This window comes from Rutilus rutilus, assembly GCF_951802725.1.
Source record: "Rutilus rutilus genome assembly, chromosome: 21".
NCBI classification, from domain to species: Eukaryota; Metazoa; Chordata; class Actinopteri; order Cypriniformes; family Leuciscidae; genus Rutilus; species Rutilus rutilus.
This window is the reverse complement of record NC_140226.1, coordinates 2,946,095-2,967,407: the sequence shown is the minus strand read 5'-3', so window position 1 is coordinate 2,967,407 and position 21,313 is coordinate 2,946,095. Positions and strand designations below refer to the sequence as shown.

The window sequence follows — 21,313 nt, the reverse complement described above, 5'->3', positions numbered from 1 at the left end:
GCTTTTGTGACGGGATTCAGAAAGCCTGAGAGGGAATTAAAAATGACCACGTTTATCTCCTTGAGACAGAGTGTGTGTGTGGAGGGAGTGTTTCTAGGCATCATGGGTTCGGTTGTTTAAGGTCATAACGCCAGCTTTGGTGGAGAACGCAATCCCAGAATGCATGAGTGCAGTGAAAAAATAAATACCAGGGGCCTATTTCACAAAGATAGACTTTGACTATGGCTTAGATATAGTAGATAGTCAGACTTCAGATAGACATCTAAATCAGACCGTTGCACAAAGCACTTAAGACTCTGACTATCTTAAGTAGGACTACACTGCAATGCATTCTGGGTAAAATACGACACTTTTTTAAAACAAAAAACATGGCAGATGGAGTAAGCGCATTCAACCGCTCAGTGCAGTTTACCCCAGCGGAGAATATGTGTTTGTTGGAGGAGTGTAACAGTTACAAGGACATTTTACTTGGGAAAATTAGCGGAGAATGTAGTAGCAAGAAGAAATGTTTAATTTGGAAAAAGATTGCTACGACAGTTAACAGCGTTAATCCGACCGTTGAGCGGAGCGTTAAAGACGTACAGAAAAGATACACAAAACATGGTACAAGATGCCAAAAAAGAAATATTTAAGAGGAAATGTTCCCTTCTCATAGCTCTCCCATAACGTCGCCAGCAAACCACAAATTATGAGCCATTTTCCCTTTTCTTTTGGCTGTTTGTGATGTAACTGATTGTTACTGCTGGTTGCCACGGTAACAGAGTCTTAGACCTGAGTTAGCCTGGGGGGTCTAATTTTTTTGGTCTAAATTAAGTCAGTCTTTATTTTTGTGAAACAGTCTAATTTGCATTAGCCTAGTCTATGAGCACATTTTAGACTTATCTAACACTATAGACCGGTCTAAAATAGCTTTGTGAAACCGGCCCCAGATGGCAGTGAGCAATTGAAACCTTTATAACTATATTTTGGATTCATTCAATACCTAGATCTAGATGGCCTTTTTCGATCTCCTGGTCTGTAGATGTGGTCCGGTTCCTCCTTCAATGAGCATCTGTGGGATTTTTTCACCTTAGTAAAGTCGCGTCACACTCTTCCTCATCAACACACTGATCTGAGGAATCCTTCATGTCTGCTGCACTCACACACTCAACATTAAGACTGGCTCAATGACTTGGTGAACAGCGCTAATTCACATTCGTTAGTTAGAAGTACCTTATTAATGAAAGTTGTTATCAGTTCAGCACTGCTTGAATGTAAAGGGAATGTTTTAAGCACTTTTATAACTTTTAACCCTTTAACGCCTACTGTGAGGTTTATTTGTTCATCTCTCAATCATTGTTGCATTGCATTATGTTTTAAAACTTCAGAGCTTTGATCATAAAACTAAGCATTTATATATCATCTTATTTAGACATATTATTGGCAGATATAGAGTGACGACTGATATTTATATGCATTTTATGTAAGTATCTGCTGTAGTATCTCTCATATAAAAACATCTCACTGATTTACATCATTTCATCTTACTTTTTGTTCATATTAATATCAGCATCTGCACTAAATTGCATATTTTTGTTCACTTTGGGCCTGTGAAATAAAACTTGAGCTGTTTTTCCCTCCACATTCTCACTATATTAGACTATACGAGCCATAAACGCCTGATGCATCAAATATGATATACTCCGCAAACAACATATGCAAACTTTTTCTCTTTGTTAAAATATTTGTCTAAAGGTTTGATAAACTGATCCATTTCAAACATTTAGATTTCCCTGACTGTTATTCTCATATATATCAGGCTTTACAGGACTGTGAAACCATGTTTGATGGATATCTTATGTGTTCTCTAAGGCCCCATCCACACTACTGCGTTTTCGTTTAGAAACGGAGACCTTTTGCTACGTTTGCACCTCCCGTCCAGACTAAAACGGCAAAAACGAAGACCTAAAAGGGAGAAGTTCAGAAACGCTGCTGACCCCGTTTTGCGTTTTGAAACTCCGGAGGGCGTTTTAGTGAAGACGGGTCAAAACGGAGGACTTTAGAAACGAGGCTCACGCTCGGCTCGGGTGTCATCAGTCATGGAGTGTACACAGGTAATAGTCAGTACCAGTAAACTCCACCGGCTGGAACAGTTTGGCTCGCGCGGTAAACGCGGCGCATGCTAGAAATAGAACTGACGCCTTTGCGACACGCAAGTGTGTTGGAAGCGTTTCCAGGCAAAATAGAATAGGAAAATATGTTTATGTCATTTTGACACAAATACATATTAATAAATGACATTTTGATGTTTGAAAGCATTTTTTTACAGTCTATGTTTGAAAGTCTCTAGGTTTACACCGGTACGCGCATGCCCAGTGTTGGTGAATGGTCACGTGATCCGCGTTTTCAGTCGTTTTAATGTGGACGGAGATCAATTCTAAGGCCCTGTTTACACGAGAGCGGGTGAAAACGTAAAAATATTTTATCAGATGTGCCTTTCGTTTAGACGGCGACGGCGTTTTTGGGGCTTAAAACCGCAAAAAAGTGAAACCACCCTCCAGAGTGGAAATCTTAAAAACGCTCCACCGTCGCGTTCCCGTCTAAAGGCCCTTTCACACCGGATGCGTAACGAAAAAGCGAAACGAAAAAGCGAATAGTTCGTGTGCGAATAGTTCGCGTCAAAACCACATCAGCCGCGACACGAATTTGCGACGTCTGTGACGTTCAGAGAGCTTCAACATTCCAAAACTTTCGCGCCGACAGCTGAGAAAACATGGATACTTCATCATCATCATCATCCAGTGAAGACGAGCTTTTCATTTTCTTTAAAAGACAGAAAAGAAGGTTTTGGGTGCAACCAATCTTAAAGAACAGAGTCTGAAGGGGAGTATGCTTATGTGCAGTTTTTTGCACAGTGCGTTTTGTAATGTCACTACACATTACATGTAACACACGAAGTGAGCGAGTGTGTGTGTGCGCGAGTGAGTGAGCGAGTGTGTGTGCGCGAGTGAGTGTATGTGTGTGTGTAACAAGTTAAAATCATTCGACTAGAAACTGTAGATATCACACAAAGAATGTATAGTATACTAAAAGCAGCCCTAAATAGTCTGACTACATTTTGTTACATGTTCAAAGTAAACACGGTCTCTGTCTCTATCTTTGACGTAATAGTGTTAGCTTTCTATCCCAAATGTAGTTTAGCCTGCTAACCTACACAGCACAGGACTATACAACGACTAAAACTATCACACAACACACTCACAGTCGTGATAACCGTGTTGGTTGGCAATGCTACGCCACACATTGTCTTTCAAATCGTTGTCCTTGTAGTATATGATTGGCTGAAGCCTATTTTGTCGCCGCAAAAGTAAAAAAAAAAATCGACATCGAAGCGAATAAAATAAAAGTCGTTTTTTCGCCGCAGCACATTCGTGTTCGGTGTGGAAGCACTCATTACACAAACAGCTGATCGAAAAATAAAACCATTGCGCGAATTATTCGTGCGTCAAAATCGCGTCCAGTGTGAAAGGGCCTTAAAGGGTAAAAACGCAAAAGTCTGCTAGACAGTGAAGGCACTGATCTGCTCACGGTGGCTCTCGTCGCGTACGCGTTTACGTCACAGACATGCGCTACATCGAATTTCACACACTTTTGCGTCACCATATGCACGCAGATTTCCCCCCCATAACGCTCGTCTAAACGCAGAATAAAAAGTGATAACGCAAAAGTAGCGCTTTTTGCGTTTTCTCTTCAGATCGTTTCCGTGTAAACATAGCCTAATACGCAGCTAAAACGCTGGTGTGGACGGAGATCGTATTCGTTTTAATTCTCCGTTTCTAAACTAAAACGCAGTAGTGTGGACGGGGCCTAAGACCAGTTTTAGCAGAATGTCAGAGCTGCTCTTTTCCATACAATCAGATGTGAATGTGAACTGTTCCTTTAGGCATTACATAATGTTACAGTGTTTGTTAATGACTTAGTATTCATGAACATCAAAGTTATTATAAAAACTATATGTATTATATGTAACGTTGCACCGACATGTCTTCTAACTAACATTACAGTATTAGTAGAGTATTAGTAGACTGGTGGGTCAGGGTTAGAATAAGACGACATGTAGTTGTAAAGTTACTTATAGTCTGTTGAATATCTGTTGGAGGAGCATCACAATAAAGAGTTAGCAGATATTAAGCAGAGAGTCTACTAATGCTCTGAGAGTTAGTTGACATGTAGTTGCAAAGTTACTTGTAGTCGACAGAATGTTCAAAAGGGACCATCAAAATAAAGTGTAACCTTACCTACTTTTTTCAACATTGGTTGAATGTAAAATGAATGTAAAAATGAATCTCTTTTGAACTTTTCCACTTTAAGTGGTGAAGGGGACAAGTTTTGTTCAGATTTTATTAACAATAAAACCCAATCCCAAACTTTTGAACTGCAGTGTATATATCAGGCTGAAGAACAAAAGTGTTACCTACTTTATAACATTGGATGTATGTAAAGTGAATCGCTTGGTTTTGGATAAAAGCATCTGGCGTTTTTGAACTTTTCCACTGAAGGTGACAAAAGTTTTGCTCTGATTTTATCCACAAAACGTTCCTTGATAAAGAAAAGCAATGCTTTCTTCCGTGTGAAGCACTGTGACGGTGGTTTTGTGAACGTGCCACACCTGAACGCACTCCAGCAAAAGCCTGTCCAAAAAAAAAAAGAGGAGAAGGGCTGTGAAAGTTTGTCCTTCTTTGGGAGCGATGCCACGCTCTGTCCTGTCGAGTTTTGCCAATTAAAGCGGGTTCCCACTGTTCTGGGCAGCGGGTGCGTGGCTCTTGGCACCGCGGCTCCTGCCAGGCCTCGCCGTGACTTCCGACCCCACACAGATGGGCTCGCAGGCAGGCCTGCGCTCCTGGAGCCCGGCCCGGCCCGGCCCGAGTGGACACGCAGGTCGCCGCTCTGGCCTGACGGGTCCTGAGGGTGGCCGGCGCTGACAGGGCCCAAATGCTCGGCTCCGGGATGAGTGCGAGTGTGTGTCGGTTTCTGGGGAGCCCCTGGCCGGAGCGCCGCCTCACAGCGGGGAGAGATACTGTCTCGATCACTGAATATTCATGGCCGCCTGGTCTCCGTGACAGGGGGGCAGCGTGGAGGAGGATGTCAGCGCGAGAGTGAGAGAAACACTGGGAGGAGGGAGGGAATCAAACAGTTCACACACACAATATATAAACAGAGCCGTGCCGAGGAGACAGACAGCATCTGTGATGATTGGAGGGATTGTGGGAAATGCTGCAACTCGCAGTAACACCCAGCAGTAGCTGTAGCATATGGCCGAAGAGGAAAACTTTGTGGCTCAGTTCAAATCCATAATCAGGCTCTGAGAGCGAGTGAATGAGACTGACTGTATTAAATCCGTTGTAAACAGTCAATGTTTGTTTCTGTAAACTAGCAGAGGCCCGTTCATACTAAGAAAGTTCGTTCTATTAGCATCCACACCATAGTACCATAACGTCCTGTTTATTATTATAAGTGTGATGCAGTTTTGCTCTCTGCTTCTTTAAAAAAATGGATGTATTCTGATTGGATGTCAGTGTTTTCATCGTTCATCTGCCTGAAACAATCGTTCTGAAACTGTTGATATCGATATACTGTAATTAGTCCATTATAAAAAGGCAATACTTGTTTCTGTAAACTAGGAGTTATGTTAGCTAGTGTAAAGGCCCATACCAAGAACGTTCATTTTATTAGCTAACGTTCTGTTTATTATTATATGCGTGATGCAGTTTTAAATAACGCGGCTGGAAACGTGCGTACGCCACTTCCCACGCAAAGGTTGTGATCTATTAAAAACAAACTTGACGGGACAAAGTGCGCACCTAAACTTTGAGGAATGCACATTTCTGACACAGAGCAGTTTGGCGGCGACACCGATGGTGAGATGAGGGACTGGAGGACAACCACTGTAAATCTTCATTATGAGTCCTAATCATAAGTGCAGTGCATGTTCACAATTACAGTTTAAAGAAATAAAAGAATGATTTAAGCTATGTTTTACATCTGATATACACATTTAGATTAAATATGCCATTCTCATTAATGGAGTTAAGCACTAAATTACATGAAATTATTACTGAGAAGTCACAACTTTATTTTATATTCTAATAAATAATTAGTAGCTCGATCACATGGTGAGTTTAAATCCATAATCAGGCTAACAAGAGGAGCTGAATTGGCTTTGGCGAGTAAATAAAACTGACTGTTGCAAGTCCATATTTGTTTCTGTAAACTAGCCGTTGCGTTAAAGGCCCGTTCATACCAAGAACGTTCATTTTATTAGCATTCACACCAAAGTACGATAGCATTCTCTTTATTATTATAAGAGTGAAGCAGTTTTACCGTCTGCCTCTTTAAATAGCCGGATGTATTCGGATGTCTGTGTTTTCCTCGTTCATCTGCTGGAAAAAATCAGTCTGAAAGTGCGTATATATCGACTGATAAACCGTGGAATGAATGATTGAGGCCTGAAGCTTATCAGATAGATGTATTTATAGTTCATAATTAGCTACATTAAACACAAAAGAAGCTTGTTTCCTTGCTAAAGCATTGTTTAAAGGGATGAAATGAAATTGTACTCATCCTCATGCTGTCCTAGGAGGACAAGGCTTTCTTTCGTCATATGATCAGAGGTCGCAATATGTTGGTCTTATTTTCAATACAAAGCATTTGTATTTATTTAGTGTTATTATGGGCTTGTTCCTGTTTGCTGTTTTTTCTAGCAAGCTTATTTAGTTGTAGTATGCGTGTTATTTAGTTGTGGTTTGTGAAGCGTCACCTTTGCGGGTCCCGTCCACGTGCCTTGTATGGACTAACAGAGATGGATTATTTTTCAAAAAATCTGTTTGTGTTCATATGAAGCTAGGAAGTCATTCATCTGGGACAGCGTTAGGGCGAGTACATGATAAGATCATTTATAAGATAAAGTTCAATGGAAAATGCATGTCACCTACTTGTTCTAGACATCCCAGTGATTCCAGACCTGGAGGAGGTTCAAGACGAAGATCTCACCATGCAGATCGCTGCTCCACCCAGGTATCAACTGACACTCATCATCAGAAATACACTCATATGGTTCACATGAACACAAACAATAGTGAGATCATTCTGAAACATGTCCACTTGAGCCCAATGTTTGAGCATGTAACAGATGGATCTTGCTAAGAAACTTTATTAAAGAGGACCTATTATGCTTTTTTCACAAGTCTTGATGTGGTTTTCAGGCTCTACTAGAACAGGTTTTCCTGCTTGAATGTTGACTATTTTCCTCATATTCTCCATTGTTGCAGCTCCTCTCTTCCCAGTCTGTCAGTAACGCTCTGTTTACTTCCTGTCTCTATGAAGCCCCTCCTTCTGAAAAGCACACTATGCTCTGATTGGTCGGCTGGAGCAGTGTGTTGTGATTGGTCGAGCGCTTCGAGTGTGTTTGGGAAATGTCCCGCCCCTAATTACCATAACCACCAGTTTAACACACTACTAACTAACTCAACCAGGCCCCGCCCCTTTATTCTGCGTATTAATTATTTAAATGAGGAATATTGTGACGTGTTCGTTCCCAGAAGAAACTCAAGACTACAATGGAGGCGTTTCAGGGAGTTCAGAAACAGTGAAATAGAATATATATATATATATATATATATATATATATATATATATATATATATATATATATATATATATATATATATATATATATATATATATACTTGAGGCTTAAACACAAAGCACAACAGTAAAAGAACAGTTGTAGTCTAGGTCATGGATTTTTCATGCCAATGACCCCCAAATATGATGATCACCTGTGGGACACCTTTCCTAAAATACAATATTTACTTCAGATATTTATTTTTATGTACAAAAACCCATGTATTCTCTTTTTTGAAAATAATAATCAACAACAAATATTATGCAAGTTATCCTTTCCCAGATAAAAATAATTGGTTTTATATTGCCACTGTACTGAAGCCAAAACAAATGATTAAAATATTATCTGGAAAACATTTACTTTTTATAAGATTAACAAGAAACAAGAGGATAAAGATGTTTCAATTCAGATTTATTTGCATAGTGCTTTTCACAATAAATATCATTCTAGACCAGCTTTACTGAGGATATTGTGCTTAACAACAACAAAAAGTACAAATCTTGAATAGTTAATTGTGCTAATCTAGGGCTGTCATGGAATAACATAATCACAGTTAGTCTCTGATTTCTGACCTGCCTTAAGAAAGATGAAAAAATGAAACCAAAATCAATAAAGGTGATTGCCCTAAACATATATAATTCATATCTCAAGTCAGTGTTAAAGGTGAAATAGTTTTAGGATGTCAGGTTTGTGATGGTTTGTCAGAATATTTTCATCATGTCAAAGTTTCAATTCATTCTTAATTTGAATGATGGTGCTGAAAAGTTGCAAAGAATTTAATCCGGTTTGTCTATCAGCAATTTAAAGGGAGGACAGTCTAGTCTTTAAGATGATGTGAACCGACTCTCTCTTGTCTTCAGTATCCAGGTGAACCGAGTTATGACCTACAGAGACCTGGACAACGACCTCATGAAGTACTCTGCTTTCCAGACCCTGGTGAGACACTCACTCTACCCATCATTCCTAAACAGCAACACCGGCTGTTGACTCTCTTGTGAGGCAGAGTCAAGTTTCTGAATCATTTTAGAGCATCTTTCCCATCCTACAGTATTTTTGGGTGATTATGTGGTCACATGCTGACCTGGCGTTAGATTGCATAGCTGCGGTATCATCAGTAATTGTTTGCCCAATGTTTTGCTTGTATTGCATGTTTCCAGGATGGAGAGATTGACCTGAAGTTGCTCACGAAGGTTTTAGCCCCGGAGCAGGAGGTGAGAGAGGTGAGCAAATATAGCGTCCGTCCGGCGCTTTCTAGGACATGCAAGAGGATTTATGAAATCAGGACCAACATTCTTCATTTCATACTTTCCTGCGATGTTTTACAGCGATATGAAATGAACATTCCGTCATCATTTGCTCACCCTCGTGTCATTACAAAAAATATGATTTTCTTCTGTGAAACACAAAAAATAAGACATTTTGAAGTACCTTCACTCTTTTAAACAAACGTTTAACGGTCAAACGTTTGCAATCATTTGTTTTTGAAAGTCCCTTATGTTCACCAAGAATTTATTTGATCAAAAATACAGTAAAAAGAATAACATTGTGAAATATTATTATGATTTAAAATCAGTTTCTGTGTGAATATTTAGTAAAGTGTAATTTATTCCTGTGATCAAAGCTGAATGTTCAGCATCATTAGTCCAGTCTTCAGTGTCACATGATCCTGCAGAAATCACTCTAATATGATGAGTTGATGCTCACTATTTATCAGTATTATCAATGTTGAAATTGATTTTTGTGCTGCTTCATATTCGTGTGAAAACTGTGATACATTTTATTTTTCAGGATTTTTTATTAATAGAAAGTTCAAAAGAACAGCATTTATTTGCAATAGAATCTTTTGTAACATTTATAAACGTCTTTACTAGCCTGACGTCGTCATACTCAGATTCTAGTCAGAATATGAGTCTGATACTGCTCCATTGAGCTTTGATTATGGGGCGTGTTTCAACCGAACCAGGAAAGAAAATGCCTCTGCACTCAATTGGATAGACCTACAACCAATCAGAGCAACGGAGTAAGTTTTCATTCATGTTTCCGATCGACAAATGCCTTGATCGCGGTTCTCTGTTACTCTTTTAAAATGAATGCGCTGTATATCTTCTATAACAGACGCGATGGCGGAATCTACACATGATGTTTCATAAACAAAGTTCGGCAGGAGCACGTTCACATAATCAATCCAATCAACTTGTCATCAAACACCATGTCTCCCTATCAGCATGAGAGGAAACATATATTCACTCTGTCAACTCACCTAACATTCCTTGACAGTTTTCAGCATCCCTCCACTCACTCTCGGCCTGTTCTTCCACAGCCAGGAATACGGGGGGAGTACTTTGGGTTCGGGCCGAATACCGAGCCCGGAGCCTCTCCTCGGACAGCACGTCAAATATGCATTTATTCTATCTGACTTATTTGTAAGTGTGAACTAGTGAAATCTCAATTCTCAAGCGGCTGTCGTCTTTGTTGTTAACGAATTCAACCCAAGCGCTCGTTGGTGACGTAGATGATTACGTTGCTCATCTGTCCATCATCGTATAAAGCCCGCCCTGACAATTTGATTGGTCCGAACAATTTTTGTTCGGGCATAATAGCTCCTCAACGGAGCGAGTCCAGACCGAACTTCCCGAACAAAAAATTTTGTGGGCGGGGCTAAGTTCGGCTGGCATCCAGGCTACATCTTTACTGTCACTTTTGATCAATTTAATGCATCCTTGATGAATAATGTTTTTTAAAATAAATCTTACCTCAAACTTTTGAATGAATTCCACAAAAATATACAAAAATAACAACTGTATTGATAATAATCATAAATGTTTCTTGAGCATCAAATCCTCATATTAGAGTGATTTGTGAAGGATCATGTGACACTGAAGACTGGAGTAATGATGCTGAACATTTAGCTTTGATCACAGGAGTAAATTACACTTCATAATACATATTCACTTAGAAATCAGATATTTTACATTGTAACAATATTTCACAATATTACCATTTTAGCAGAAGAGAATTTAAAATCCAAACTTTTGACCGCTAGTATATGCATTGACAGTATTACAACAAGGACCATCAAAACGATCAAAATGATATTAAAAAGCACCGTAGTCTTCTGCAGTTGATGCCTTTCCTGAGAAACTCTGAATGTAGGGCACAATGGACTTTACTTTCTTGATAATTTTATTGTTGTTTTTCATTGACATGCTCACTGTGAACTGCTGTATACATCACATTGTCTCCTTACAGAAGATGCATAGATTCTTCAAAAAAAATGTGCTTTTGTGTTCCTCGGCAGTCGGCATGAGTGCAAGTAAATGATGACTTTTTAGGTGTCCCTTTAAAGCCACTGTTCTTCTCCTGCTTCCCAGCCTCTCTCTCTTAATGAAGTTCCTATGGGTTTTCATGGTTTTCAGGAGGATGTTGTTTGGGATTGGGATCATCTGTTCACCGAAGTCTCCTCTGAACTCCAGACGGAATGGGATCAAGAAGAGCGAGAGGAGCAGTCGCCACCTCCTGTGGCCTGAGGAGGGACACGTCTCTGTAGGGTTACATTCACACTTCATGCGTTCAGATATTGTTCATATTGAATGTGTCTCTTGACTATGTCATTGTCATTGGCGGTGACGGCTTTACGCTGTGTGTGTGTTTCTCATTAAGGTTAACCTTGCAAACCCAGAAACATTGCTTTTCTTAACTGGATCAATCTGGAGACATTTGTCACCGTTTGTAGTATCTGGGAAAAGCGTAAATCCAAGGTTAATGAGTGGGTAAACTGAAATCCAGTTGATTGAGTTAAAATGAACTTTGCTCATCCGAGCAAGCCAGCCTTATCATTATTGACCAGACCATCGACCGTGAACGAAACGTCCGGTTCTCAGCTATTTCAAACACGGTGAGCTTAATTCCTGTGTTTTTATCATGCCTTGTTTGTTGGTTAACTTGATAACGCGTTTCATTTAAGTCAGAATATCAAATTTCACTCTTTGAAAAATGTACATTTCTCATGAAATTATCCATAAACAGTAATTCATTATTCACCTTTTGTCTGTGAAATGTTTTTATAGTCATGCTCAATTATTTATTTTTTTTACCTTGATGATATTCAGTATATATCTTGTCATTTATGCTTTCAGTATATATCTTGTATATTATGTATTTGTTTTAAATGGCTTAAAAGATTAAAAAAGGGGAACCATTGTTTTTTACCAGTAGATTCAAAATAAAACCAATTACCAGTAACCACACTGTGAAACATGCATATTAAAAATCGTTTTTGACAATTTAGTGCTGAATTAGAATAAAAATAAAAATATTACATGAAAAACTTTACAATTAGAAATGTTGCTTTGGAAACTAAAATAAGTTAAAGTTCTAAAGTACTAAAATGACTGAAAATGAAATACATATTTAATGAAATGAAGATAAATAGAAAATAACAACATTCCTAAAATTTTAACTAAAATGAAAATTAACATATCAAAATAAAAGCCAATTCAAAATACTGTAATAGTATATAAATAATGCTAAGGTAACACTGGTCTCCATATCTGTCAATCACTTCGACTTGGTGTCAATGACTGACACCCGGGGTCATACTTGGGAGCCCCAATCACCCAATCAATGAAAACTGGCGAGTGGACTTTGCATGCTCCACTTCACCGGATATACGGGTATAAAGGGAGCCGGCTCGTTGAGAAGGATTGCTGGTGTTACGACGCAGTACAGCGGTCTCTCTCCGCGCCTCACACGGATAAGTGCAGAGAGAGCTTCCCCTGAGCGTTTCAGTGATCTCAAAGAGCAAGCTTCCTCTAAAAGAGCAAGCACAGATGGAGAGCGTCTTTTTAAAGATGCCTTTCTGCCTGTGTGACGGTCACGATCTTTGTCTCCCTTGCTTGGGTTGGACTCTCGGTGAGACAGCATTTGTGAATAGTTCATGTCCTCACTGCGAGAACATGACCATGGCAAGCGATCGTGACTTTCTTTTCTTGTAAAAGGAGTGACTTCAGCTGCTTCCCGTCCCAGTCCTTCTACAATGCACAAGGCCACAGCATCCAGCGCTCAGGGCGATCTAAGGGCAACAATGGGAACTTTTCCGCACAGACCTCCCATTTCTCCTCTTGCACATTGCACCCGACGGAGTTCCCGGATGAGTTCAACATTGCGTCACATGCAGCCGAGTTCTCATATGGGGCACCAGATGAGAATGAATTATCGATCACAGCGTTGGGGATGGGCAAATGCCTTCCTACGCTGAGGGCTCGGATGGACCGCCTTCAGGTGCGGTAGCCCAGACCAAGTTTGATGCAGAGATCGGGCTGGCGTAGAATACTCAACCCTGTCCCGAGCGTTCGGGGTTGGATGAAGTACATGAAGAGCTGAAGTCGTGGAGGGCACCTTTTACTGCCTGGTCCCACTTTGTTGGCTCTTCCATCCTCTTTATCCTAAACGGTGGGGCAGCCAGGGGGTCCCTGGAGGTTCCTCTGGTGGACCGTGCCATTGCTGTGCATTTATGCCCACAAAACGCTGACACCTGGCAGAATCGTCCTAGACTCTCGTCCAGGGCCTGTAAGTTTACTTTGTCTCTAACGGCATAGGCTTAAAGTGCCGCCGGACTGGCTGCTTCCACCTTGCATGCCATGGCCATCTTGCAGGTCCAAAGATTTGTAGGAGGGTAGTCCTGAGGTGGGATTGATGCTGAAACTGCATTTGTTGACTGGCTCAAGCCCGGGCGATGTCCAATATGTTGGTCCATGAGCGGCATCTCTGGCTGAACCTTGCTGAGATACGGGACACAGACAAAGTTCACTTTCTAGACAGGGTGGCCTCTATGGTGACACTGTCAAGGACTTTGCCAAGCCGTTCTTGGCAGTAAAGAAGCAGACGGAGTCCATTAAACACATCCTGTCTCGGTGCAATTCCTCTGCCATCTTTAGGATGCCGATGAATGCTCCCTCATAATCATTGCTACAGCCCCTACCTGGTGAAGATGGGACACAATTTGACACCTGCACCCAGACCTCTGGAACCTCCACGTCTGGTCTCTAGATGTGATGCAGTAGATCTTAGTGGTCCATCACCAATGATAGACACTATCCCTCAAGCCAGAGTCCTCTCTATGAGGCGGCTCTATGCTTTGAAGTGGAGTCTGTTCGCAAACTGGTGTTCCTCCTGAGGGAAAGACCCTCAAAGATGTGCAGTCGGGTCAGTCCCCAGCCCAATGCTTGGAAGAGAGGTTGGAGGGCTGGCTGTCCCCTTCCACCATGAAAGTGTATGTGGCTGCCATACTGGCACATCACGACACAGTGAATGGTATGTCTTTAAGAAAGCATGAACTGATCGTCAGGTTCCTCAGAGATGCCAAAAGGTTGTTTCCTCCTTATTCCCTCATGGGATCTCTCTGTGGTCCTACAGAGTGCTCCTTTTGAGCCGCTGGACTCAGTTGAGCTTAGGGCCCTCTTTGAAGATGGCGGTCCTGACAGTGTTCACCTCCATCAAGAGGTTTGGGGACTTGCAGGCGTACTCTGTCAGAGAAACATGCCTTGAGTTCGGTCCGGCATACTCTTGTGTGATCCTGAGAACCTGGCCGGGCTACGTGCCCAAAGTTCCCACTACCCCTTTTAGGGACCCAGTGATAAACTTGCAAGCACTACCTCGGGGTGAGCTTTGTCGTTGCTGTGTCTGCGTGTTTATTTGGACCGCACACAGAGCTTCAAAAGCTCTAAGCAGCTCTTTTGTCTTTTTTAGGGGACAGCAGAATGGGAAGGCTGTCTCCATAAAGAGGATGGCCCAATGGATTGTGGATGCCATTGCCTTTGCATACCCAGCCCGAAGGCGTGCCGGGCCCTTTAGGAGTACATGCACACTCCACAAGAAGTGTGGATTTCTCCTGGGCTCTAGCAAATGGCGCCTCTCTAACAGACATCTGTAGAGCAGCAGGATGGGCTACACCCAATACCTTCGCGAGATTTTACATTCTCTGTGTTGAGCCAGTTTTGTCCCGTGTGCTATTGGGTACAAACAGGTAAGTTGTGAGAAACAGGCAGGGTGTACCACTTGCATACAGAGCCTTTCCCCTCCCTGAGGGAATAATGTGCACTTCTTTGTCCATATGAGCTCCCCAGACCAGCGAACCCTGGATGTATCTTGGCTGAATTTGGCTGAAGAACTCAAAGCCAGGCCCAGTACTTGTGATGCATGCCCCTTCTGGTCAGCCGGTGTACTCAACCGAAGTACTCTATATGTAGTAATTCCTTGACTGTAATCCCATGTGAAGTGTCCTCCACGATACGGGTTCCCTGACTGTAAGCCCGTGTCTTCCCTTAGGCTTCCCCCAGAGCCCCGTCTCTGCCGCCAAGTCACTGTACTTGTAGAAGTTCCTCCCTCTTCAGGTAGGACCTACCGCAGAGACTTCTTTCCATGTGTGGTACTTTCCGGTGGGTAAGTCCATGTGATGTATTCTCCACGTTAACCTCCCTTCAGGCAGGATGTGTACAGGTCTCTTTATTGTTCCTTTTCCGCATAAAAAAGGCAATGCTTACCTAGCCCTTCCTCTGGGTCGCACAGCTGTGAATTTGAAAATAGAAAAGGTTAAAACACTGGCTAAAGCGACCTATTCCCATGCTAAGTACTTTCCTCGGTGTCCCCACATGGTAAAAGGACTACACTGCTTACGTGGGGTGAACCACGGCGAAGTGACTGACAGATATAGAACATCTCAGTTTCAGTTGTAACCTCCGTTGCCTGATGGAGGGAACGAGACGTGGTGTACCTCTTGCCACAACACTGATATGACCGGGACACTCGGCTCCTCAGCGTAAATCTAAATGAGTGGATGCACGCAGGTTCCCTTTATACCCACGTCTTGGTATTGCAAACATACACCAAGTGTCTTTTTTGACAACACTTGATCCATTAATACTAACATTTTCTCTTCTATTCTATATCTATTCATAAAAAAAGAAAGAAAAAAAGTACATGTACTGCATTAGATTAAACTGGGAAGGGTCATAGCACTTGCATATTGTTAGTTTAACTGCTTCCATTGTCCTTATTTCTAAGTCGCTTTGGATAAAAGCGTCTTCTAAATGAATAAAAGTAAATGTAAATACCCGTGTGTCTGGTGGAGTGGCGGATGCAAATTCCACTTGACAATCTTCATTGGCCTTTTCTCAAAATATCAGAGGTTATTGAGGCTCCCAAGTATGACCCCGAGTGTCAGCCGAGATTCTTTAACACTATAAATGAACACATTGCAAACATTTTTAAATTATGGCAAATTAGTTTAATCATTAACAGTTAAATAAAATTAATTGAACTGGAACTGATGCATAGAAATCCAAGCTTACTTCAATACCATTTAATAACTTTTAAAGTCAATATCGTTTACACTCAAGACAAAAGAGATCACAACCCATTTTGTGTAAAAACAAGATGTTCAATTAGGGAAAAAACGAAGCAGGGACTCGATTTTGTCCATTGATGAATTGACTCGATGGGGAAAAGTGTCTCTGAGAGGTGGCTGTAAAATAAGAGGGACTTTTATTTTATTTTAAGCCGAATCAGAGGTGAAGCAAGTTTTGCATTTTGATGAAAGATTATGAAGGCAAACATATTTTTCTTGAGAATAAAGATGAATGATTCACAGTAAGAACAGGAACATGATTTAAAGGGACAGTTCAAATCACCCAAATGATCATTCTGTCATCATTTATGTTAGGAACGACATGAGGGAGAACGCTCTCGTATTCATGAGATAAGGAAGGATCATTTTAGGAAACATAATGGGCAAATAGAAAGCACATTATAAATGTCAGAATTTTGCTTAATTTTATATCACCAGTGAAATCAGTATATCGCTCATCCCTATAGTCAGGTGTGCTCAAGCCAGGGTTATTATCGTTGACTAAAACTAAAACCATATAGAAATGACTTGAAATTACAACATTTTCACTCTTTCAAAAATGTACATTTGTCATAAAGTTATCCTTAATCCATAATGAATTATTTACCTTTTGTCTGTGAAATTGTTTAGCCTTTAAACAGCACTGTGAGAAACATGCTATTTTCAACTAAACTAAACCTGTTAAAAAGCCGTTAAAACTACAAAAATATATTTTTGACCATTTAAATAGTTGAAATACAATAAAATGTAAATATTAGATGAAAGACTTTTAATAAAAGTTTAGTACTTCACAATTAGTTGAAGTACTAAAATGAGTCAAACTGAAATAAAAAAATAAATGAAAGATAAATTGAAATGGAAAAAAGAATGACAAAAAAAAAACAATATTTCTAAGAAAATTGAAAATCTAAAAATAAAAGCTAATTCAAAATACTCTAGTATATAAATGATTGTATACACTATTTTTCCACTTTAAATGAACACAATATTATTATCAACTAAAATTAAACTCTAACCTTAACCCTCACTAAAATAAAATAAACATGAACTGAAATTAAATAAAATAAATAAAAAGCTTAAACTTATTATATTTCAGAGAATAAGCAATAAAATCCTTATTTTTCTAACTAAAAATAAATAAAATAAATTTTAATAAACACTCTATTGACATTGAAAAAAAAAAAGAAGAAGACAAACACAACATTAAAACTTTAAAATTAAAATGAAAGCAGAAAAAGCTGTATATCAATAATAGTATATCAATGATAATAAAATAACACTGGCTCAAGGTCTAACACAACTTTGAAGCATGATGCAAGACTCAAGAGTGATGTATATGAATACACAAAAGTGCGCTCTCTCTCACACACACACACACACACACACACACACACACACACACACACACACACACACACACACTTGCTGTACTTTGTTTCTCTGTCTCTCTGCTCACATGAGCTTTTTTGGGCTGTTTTAATGAATTCTGCCCATATGCCCCGAGCATCTGCCGAGATGCCCCTTCCTCCCCCCCCCGCCGAGCTGTGAAGTGCCCATCCATGTACAGACAACCTCTAGCTGTCTCTCTCAGGGATCGCACGGCCAGTTTAGCAGGCGGCCGCTCAGATTAAAGCCCTGTGATCGCGGGGAACTGACCCGCCTCACACAAGCGCTCCCAGAACCGGGCCGAGGACTGAGGATTATGTGACAGAGAGAGAGAGAGAGGGAGAGAGAGAGATGTTTGGCATGAGACTCAGTCCAGCTCCTCAAAGTCACCTCTCTCTGAAAGCAGCGTTTTATCTGTCTCCATCTTACTGCATCTCTTATTAAAGAGAGAGATCACCAAAATATGATCATTTAATACCCTTATGCTGTTCCAAACCTGTAAAAGAAGACGTTGGACAGAATGCTCTTTTACATACAGTATAATAACAGCCTTCTGAACAGACCAACGCTCATTTTAACCCTGTAATGTCTACTGTATCATGCTTGATACACACATTTATAAGGTCTCTAAAATGATCAACATGATCTATTAAACCTGTCGCACTCGATCTCCTCAGTCCTTCTGTCTCTGACTGAGAGTTTAGACTCTTTTATCAAGTAAAAGTCTTTCAGTATAATTGTACAAACGTCCTCCTTCAGCTCGAGCTTCACGAGTCTTTCTGTGTCAAATCTGCCCTGATTTATCAAGGAAACGCAAGAATAACTTTGATATTGTTAGTAATATTTCAACTGGACTGAAGCAGCTTCGCTTTACTTGATTATCATACATCAGTTATTATCATAATCATGAGTATCAAATATGATCATCAGGCTTTTGAGGAAGGTTTATTTGTTCATCTCTCAATCATTGTATTGCATTATTTTATAATCATCATATTATCATATCATATTTACATTACTAAATATATATTACTAACTTTTATTGGTAGATATTGAAATTTATATGCAGTTTATGTAAGTATCTGCTATACTGTTATAAAGATCTCATTGATTTACATTAAAAATGATCAGAATTTCATCTTTTTGCACATTAATATCAGCATGTGCAGAAAATTGCATATTTTTGCTCAGTTTTGAGTCTCTGAATAAAACTGAGCTGTTTTTTTTCCTCCATATTCCCACTATATCAGACTATATGAGCTATAAAAGACTGATGTATCAAATATCAAGATAAAAAAAAATAAAAAATTGTCTAAGCGTTCAATAAACTGTTCCATTAAAAACTATTATTATTATAAAAACTGAGTATTGTTTTACATGTGGAGCTTTACAGGGTTCAGATTAAAGAGTTGAGGCCACTGAGGTCTGACACCACTGGGTTCTCATGGATCAAATGAGCTTCAAAACGTTTTCAAAAACACAAATGAGAAGAAAATTAACAGTGAAGATAAACACTTTTTTTTTTTTTTATTATTATTATTTAATTTTTTTTATCTTTTATTCTACGTTTGTCCTTTTGGAGCTTGACGAGGTTTGGTGGAGAAAAAAACGTGATTTTCATTCTTGGGTGAATTATTCCTTAAAAACATGGAGAAGTGATTGTCTTGTGTATGAGAAATACATTTTATAAACAACTACCGTTCAAAAGTTTGGGGTCGGTAAGATTTGTTTTTAATGTTTGTGAAAGAAATCTCCTCTGCTCATCAAGGCTGCCTTTATTTGAACATAAATACAGTAAAAGTTCAATATTGAGAAATATTATTACAATCTAAAATAGCTGTTTTTTAGTCATTGATCAAAATGTATTAAAAGCATTAGTTTGTTTTAACTTAAAATAATTAGTTTGTTCCAACATAAAATAATTAATTTAACCATATTAGTTTTGTTAGTTTGTTCTAACTTAAAATAATTAGTTTGATCAACCTTTAAAAAGTGGTTGCAAGGATTTAAACTGTTCAGGTTAAGCTAAATTAAATGATTTACTTTGAGTCAATGTCAGATATTTTGTGTGATTGATTACTGCAATTTTTTTAAGTTCATCCAAGGTTTTAATTTTTTCAGTGTGTGAATATATTGTAAGTTTTTCATCATTCCTCCAGTCTTCAGTGTCACACGATCCTTCAGAAATCACTCTAATATGAGGATTTGAAACATTTCTGATTATTATCAGTGTTGAAAACAGCTTTTTTTTCCATTTTTGTGGAAACCATCATAAATTGTATTTTTCAGGATTCTTTTTTTATCTGAAATAGAATCATTTGTAACATTATAAATATCTTTACTGTCACTTTTGATCAATTTAATGCATCCTTGATGAATAAAATGATGAATTTCTTTAAAAAAAAAAATTGTTTAAATGATAATGTACATTTTTACAAATCCTGAAGTAACGCACACACTCAACTCGGATCAGCCTACTATTACTATACGCCTGGTATATCAGTGTTATGAATATAGTCACAGCGACGGCTGCGTTAACAAACATCATTAATGACTGATCAGTCAGAATCGGTCTTTTCCTCCCGTCTCTCATTCTCATGGCTAGTAAAACGAAACCAGAGGGAAGTCATAGGTTTTTATTAAAAATGCGCTGTGGTCCAGAGCTCTGTCTGCATGTATCTGGATGGAGTCGGATGCTTAATTGTCGTTGAGAATGAGATAATTGTCTGTGCTGCCGCTCTAATATGTTTGGGTGGTGACAGAAGCTCCTCCATCTGATCTGTGCTCATATCTCCCGCTCGGACGGCGCAGGCCAATATACGGGCGTGTAATTAAAGTGTAAGAATATGTGCAGATGGAGAGATAGGGAGAGTGAGGGGTGCGGACAGACGGGACCAGGCCTGGAAGTCACGGGATGTTATGAGCCCACGCTCGTGGAGCGCGTGCCGGGCCTCGGGTCTCTGGCTCTTATCAGGGCCCGTATTGTTTGATTCCTCGCTGGCCTTTGGCTGCGGGAACATCCCAGAACAGCAGAGAGCACAGGACTTTATGTGTGCGTATGCAGCAGAGTCTCTTCATGAGGAGGCAGACTGTCTTTGGTCTTTAGTCAAGTCAGCTTTATTTATATAGAGCTTCTTACAATACAGAGAGTTTCAAAGCAGCTTTACAGAGATAACAGGAGAATAATGCAACAAAGTTTGTTTCCGGAAGAAAACAGCGATGGTTCATTTTTATTGTAAAAAAAAGTTATTAATTTAGTTCAGATACACTACCGGTCAAAGGTTTGGGGTCAGTAAGATTTTAAATGTTTTTAAAAGAGGTCTCTTCTGCTCACCAAGGCTGCATTTATTTGATTAAAAATACAAACAAAAACAGTAATATTGTGAAATATTATTACAATTTAAAACAGCTGTTTTCTGTGAATATACAGTAAAGTGTAATTTATTCCTGTGATCAAAGCTGAATCTTTTGTAACATTATAAATGTCTTTACTGACACATTAGACACAATTAGTGTTAAAAATATCAAAAAGTATTAATTTCTTTTCTTTTCTTCCCCCATATTTTCAACAGTAGTGCATCACGGTTTCCACAAGAGCATGCAGCAGCGCAGAAGAGGCATAATAATCATAAATCGTGCCGATTCCAGGCGTTTGAGCGGGAGTGTATGTGCATCCGCTGTGTTTGTGTGAGCATTCACATTGAACGTGAAATACGGTCGGAGCATTTGTCATGTATTTTATTATTTGACCCTCACTCCTCTCTCTGCCGGACATGTGGCCCCTTTCATTTTTCACATGACTGCTTTTCTTATCACTGCCTCTGATTCTCTGGCAATAAAACACAAAACATTCTGTAAAA

General features: G+C 39.6%; 1 protein-coding gene across 1 annotated transcript in view; it reads left to right on the top strand.

Moving 5' to 3' along the window:
- The window catches only part of ift43 (intraflagellar transport 43 homolog (Chlamydomonas)), a 32,479-nt gene extending 20,576 nt beyond the window's left edge, over positions 1–11,903 (top strand). The window contains exons 6-9 of the mRNA XM_084393847.1: positions 6,981–7,053; positions 8,524–8,599; positions 8,821–8,883; positions 11,080–11,903. Of these exons, the coding sequence (XP_084249973.1) occupies positions 6,981–7,053; positions 8,524–8,599; positions 8,821–8,883; positions 11,080–11,190 (323 nt within the window). The 3' untranslated portion in view covers positions 11,191–11,903. The remainder of the gene's footprint in view (positions 1–6,980; positions 7,054–8,523; positions 8,600–8,820; positions 8,884–11,079) is intronic.
- Positions 11,904–21,313: the final 9,410 nt, after the last annotated feature.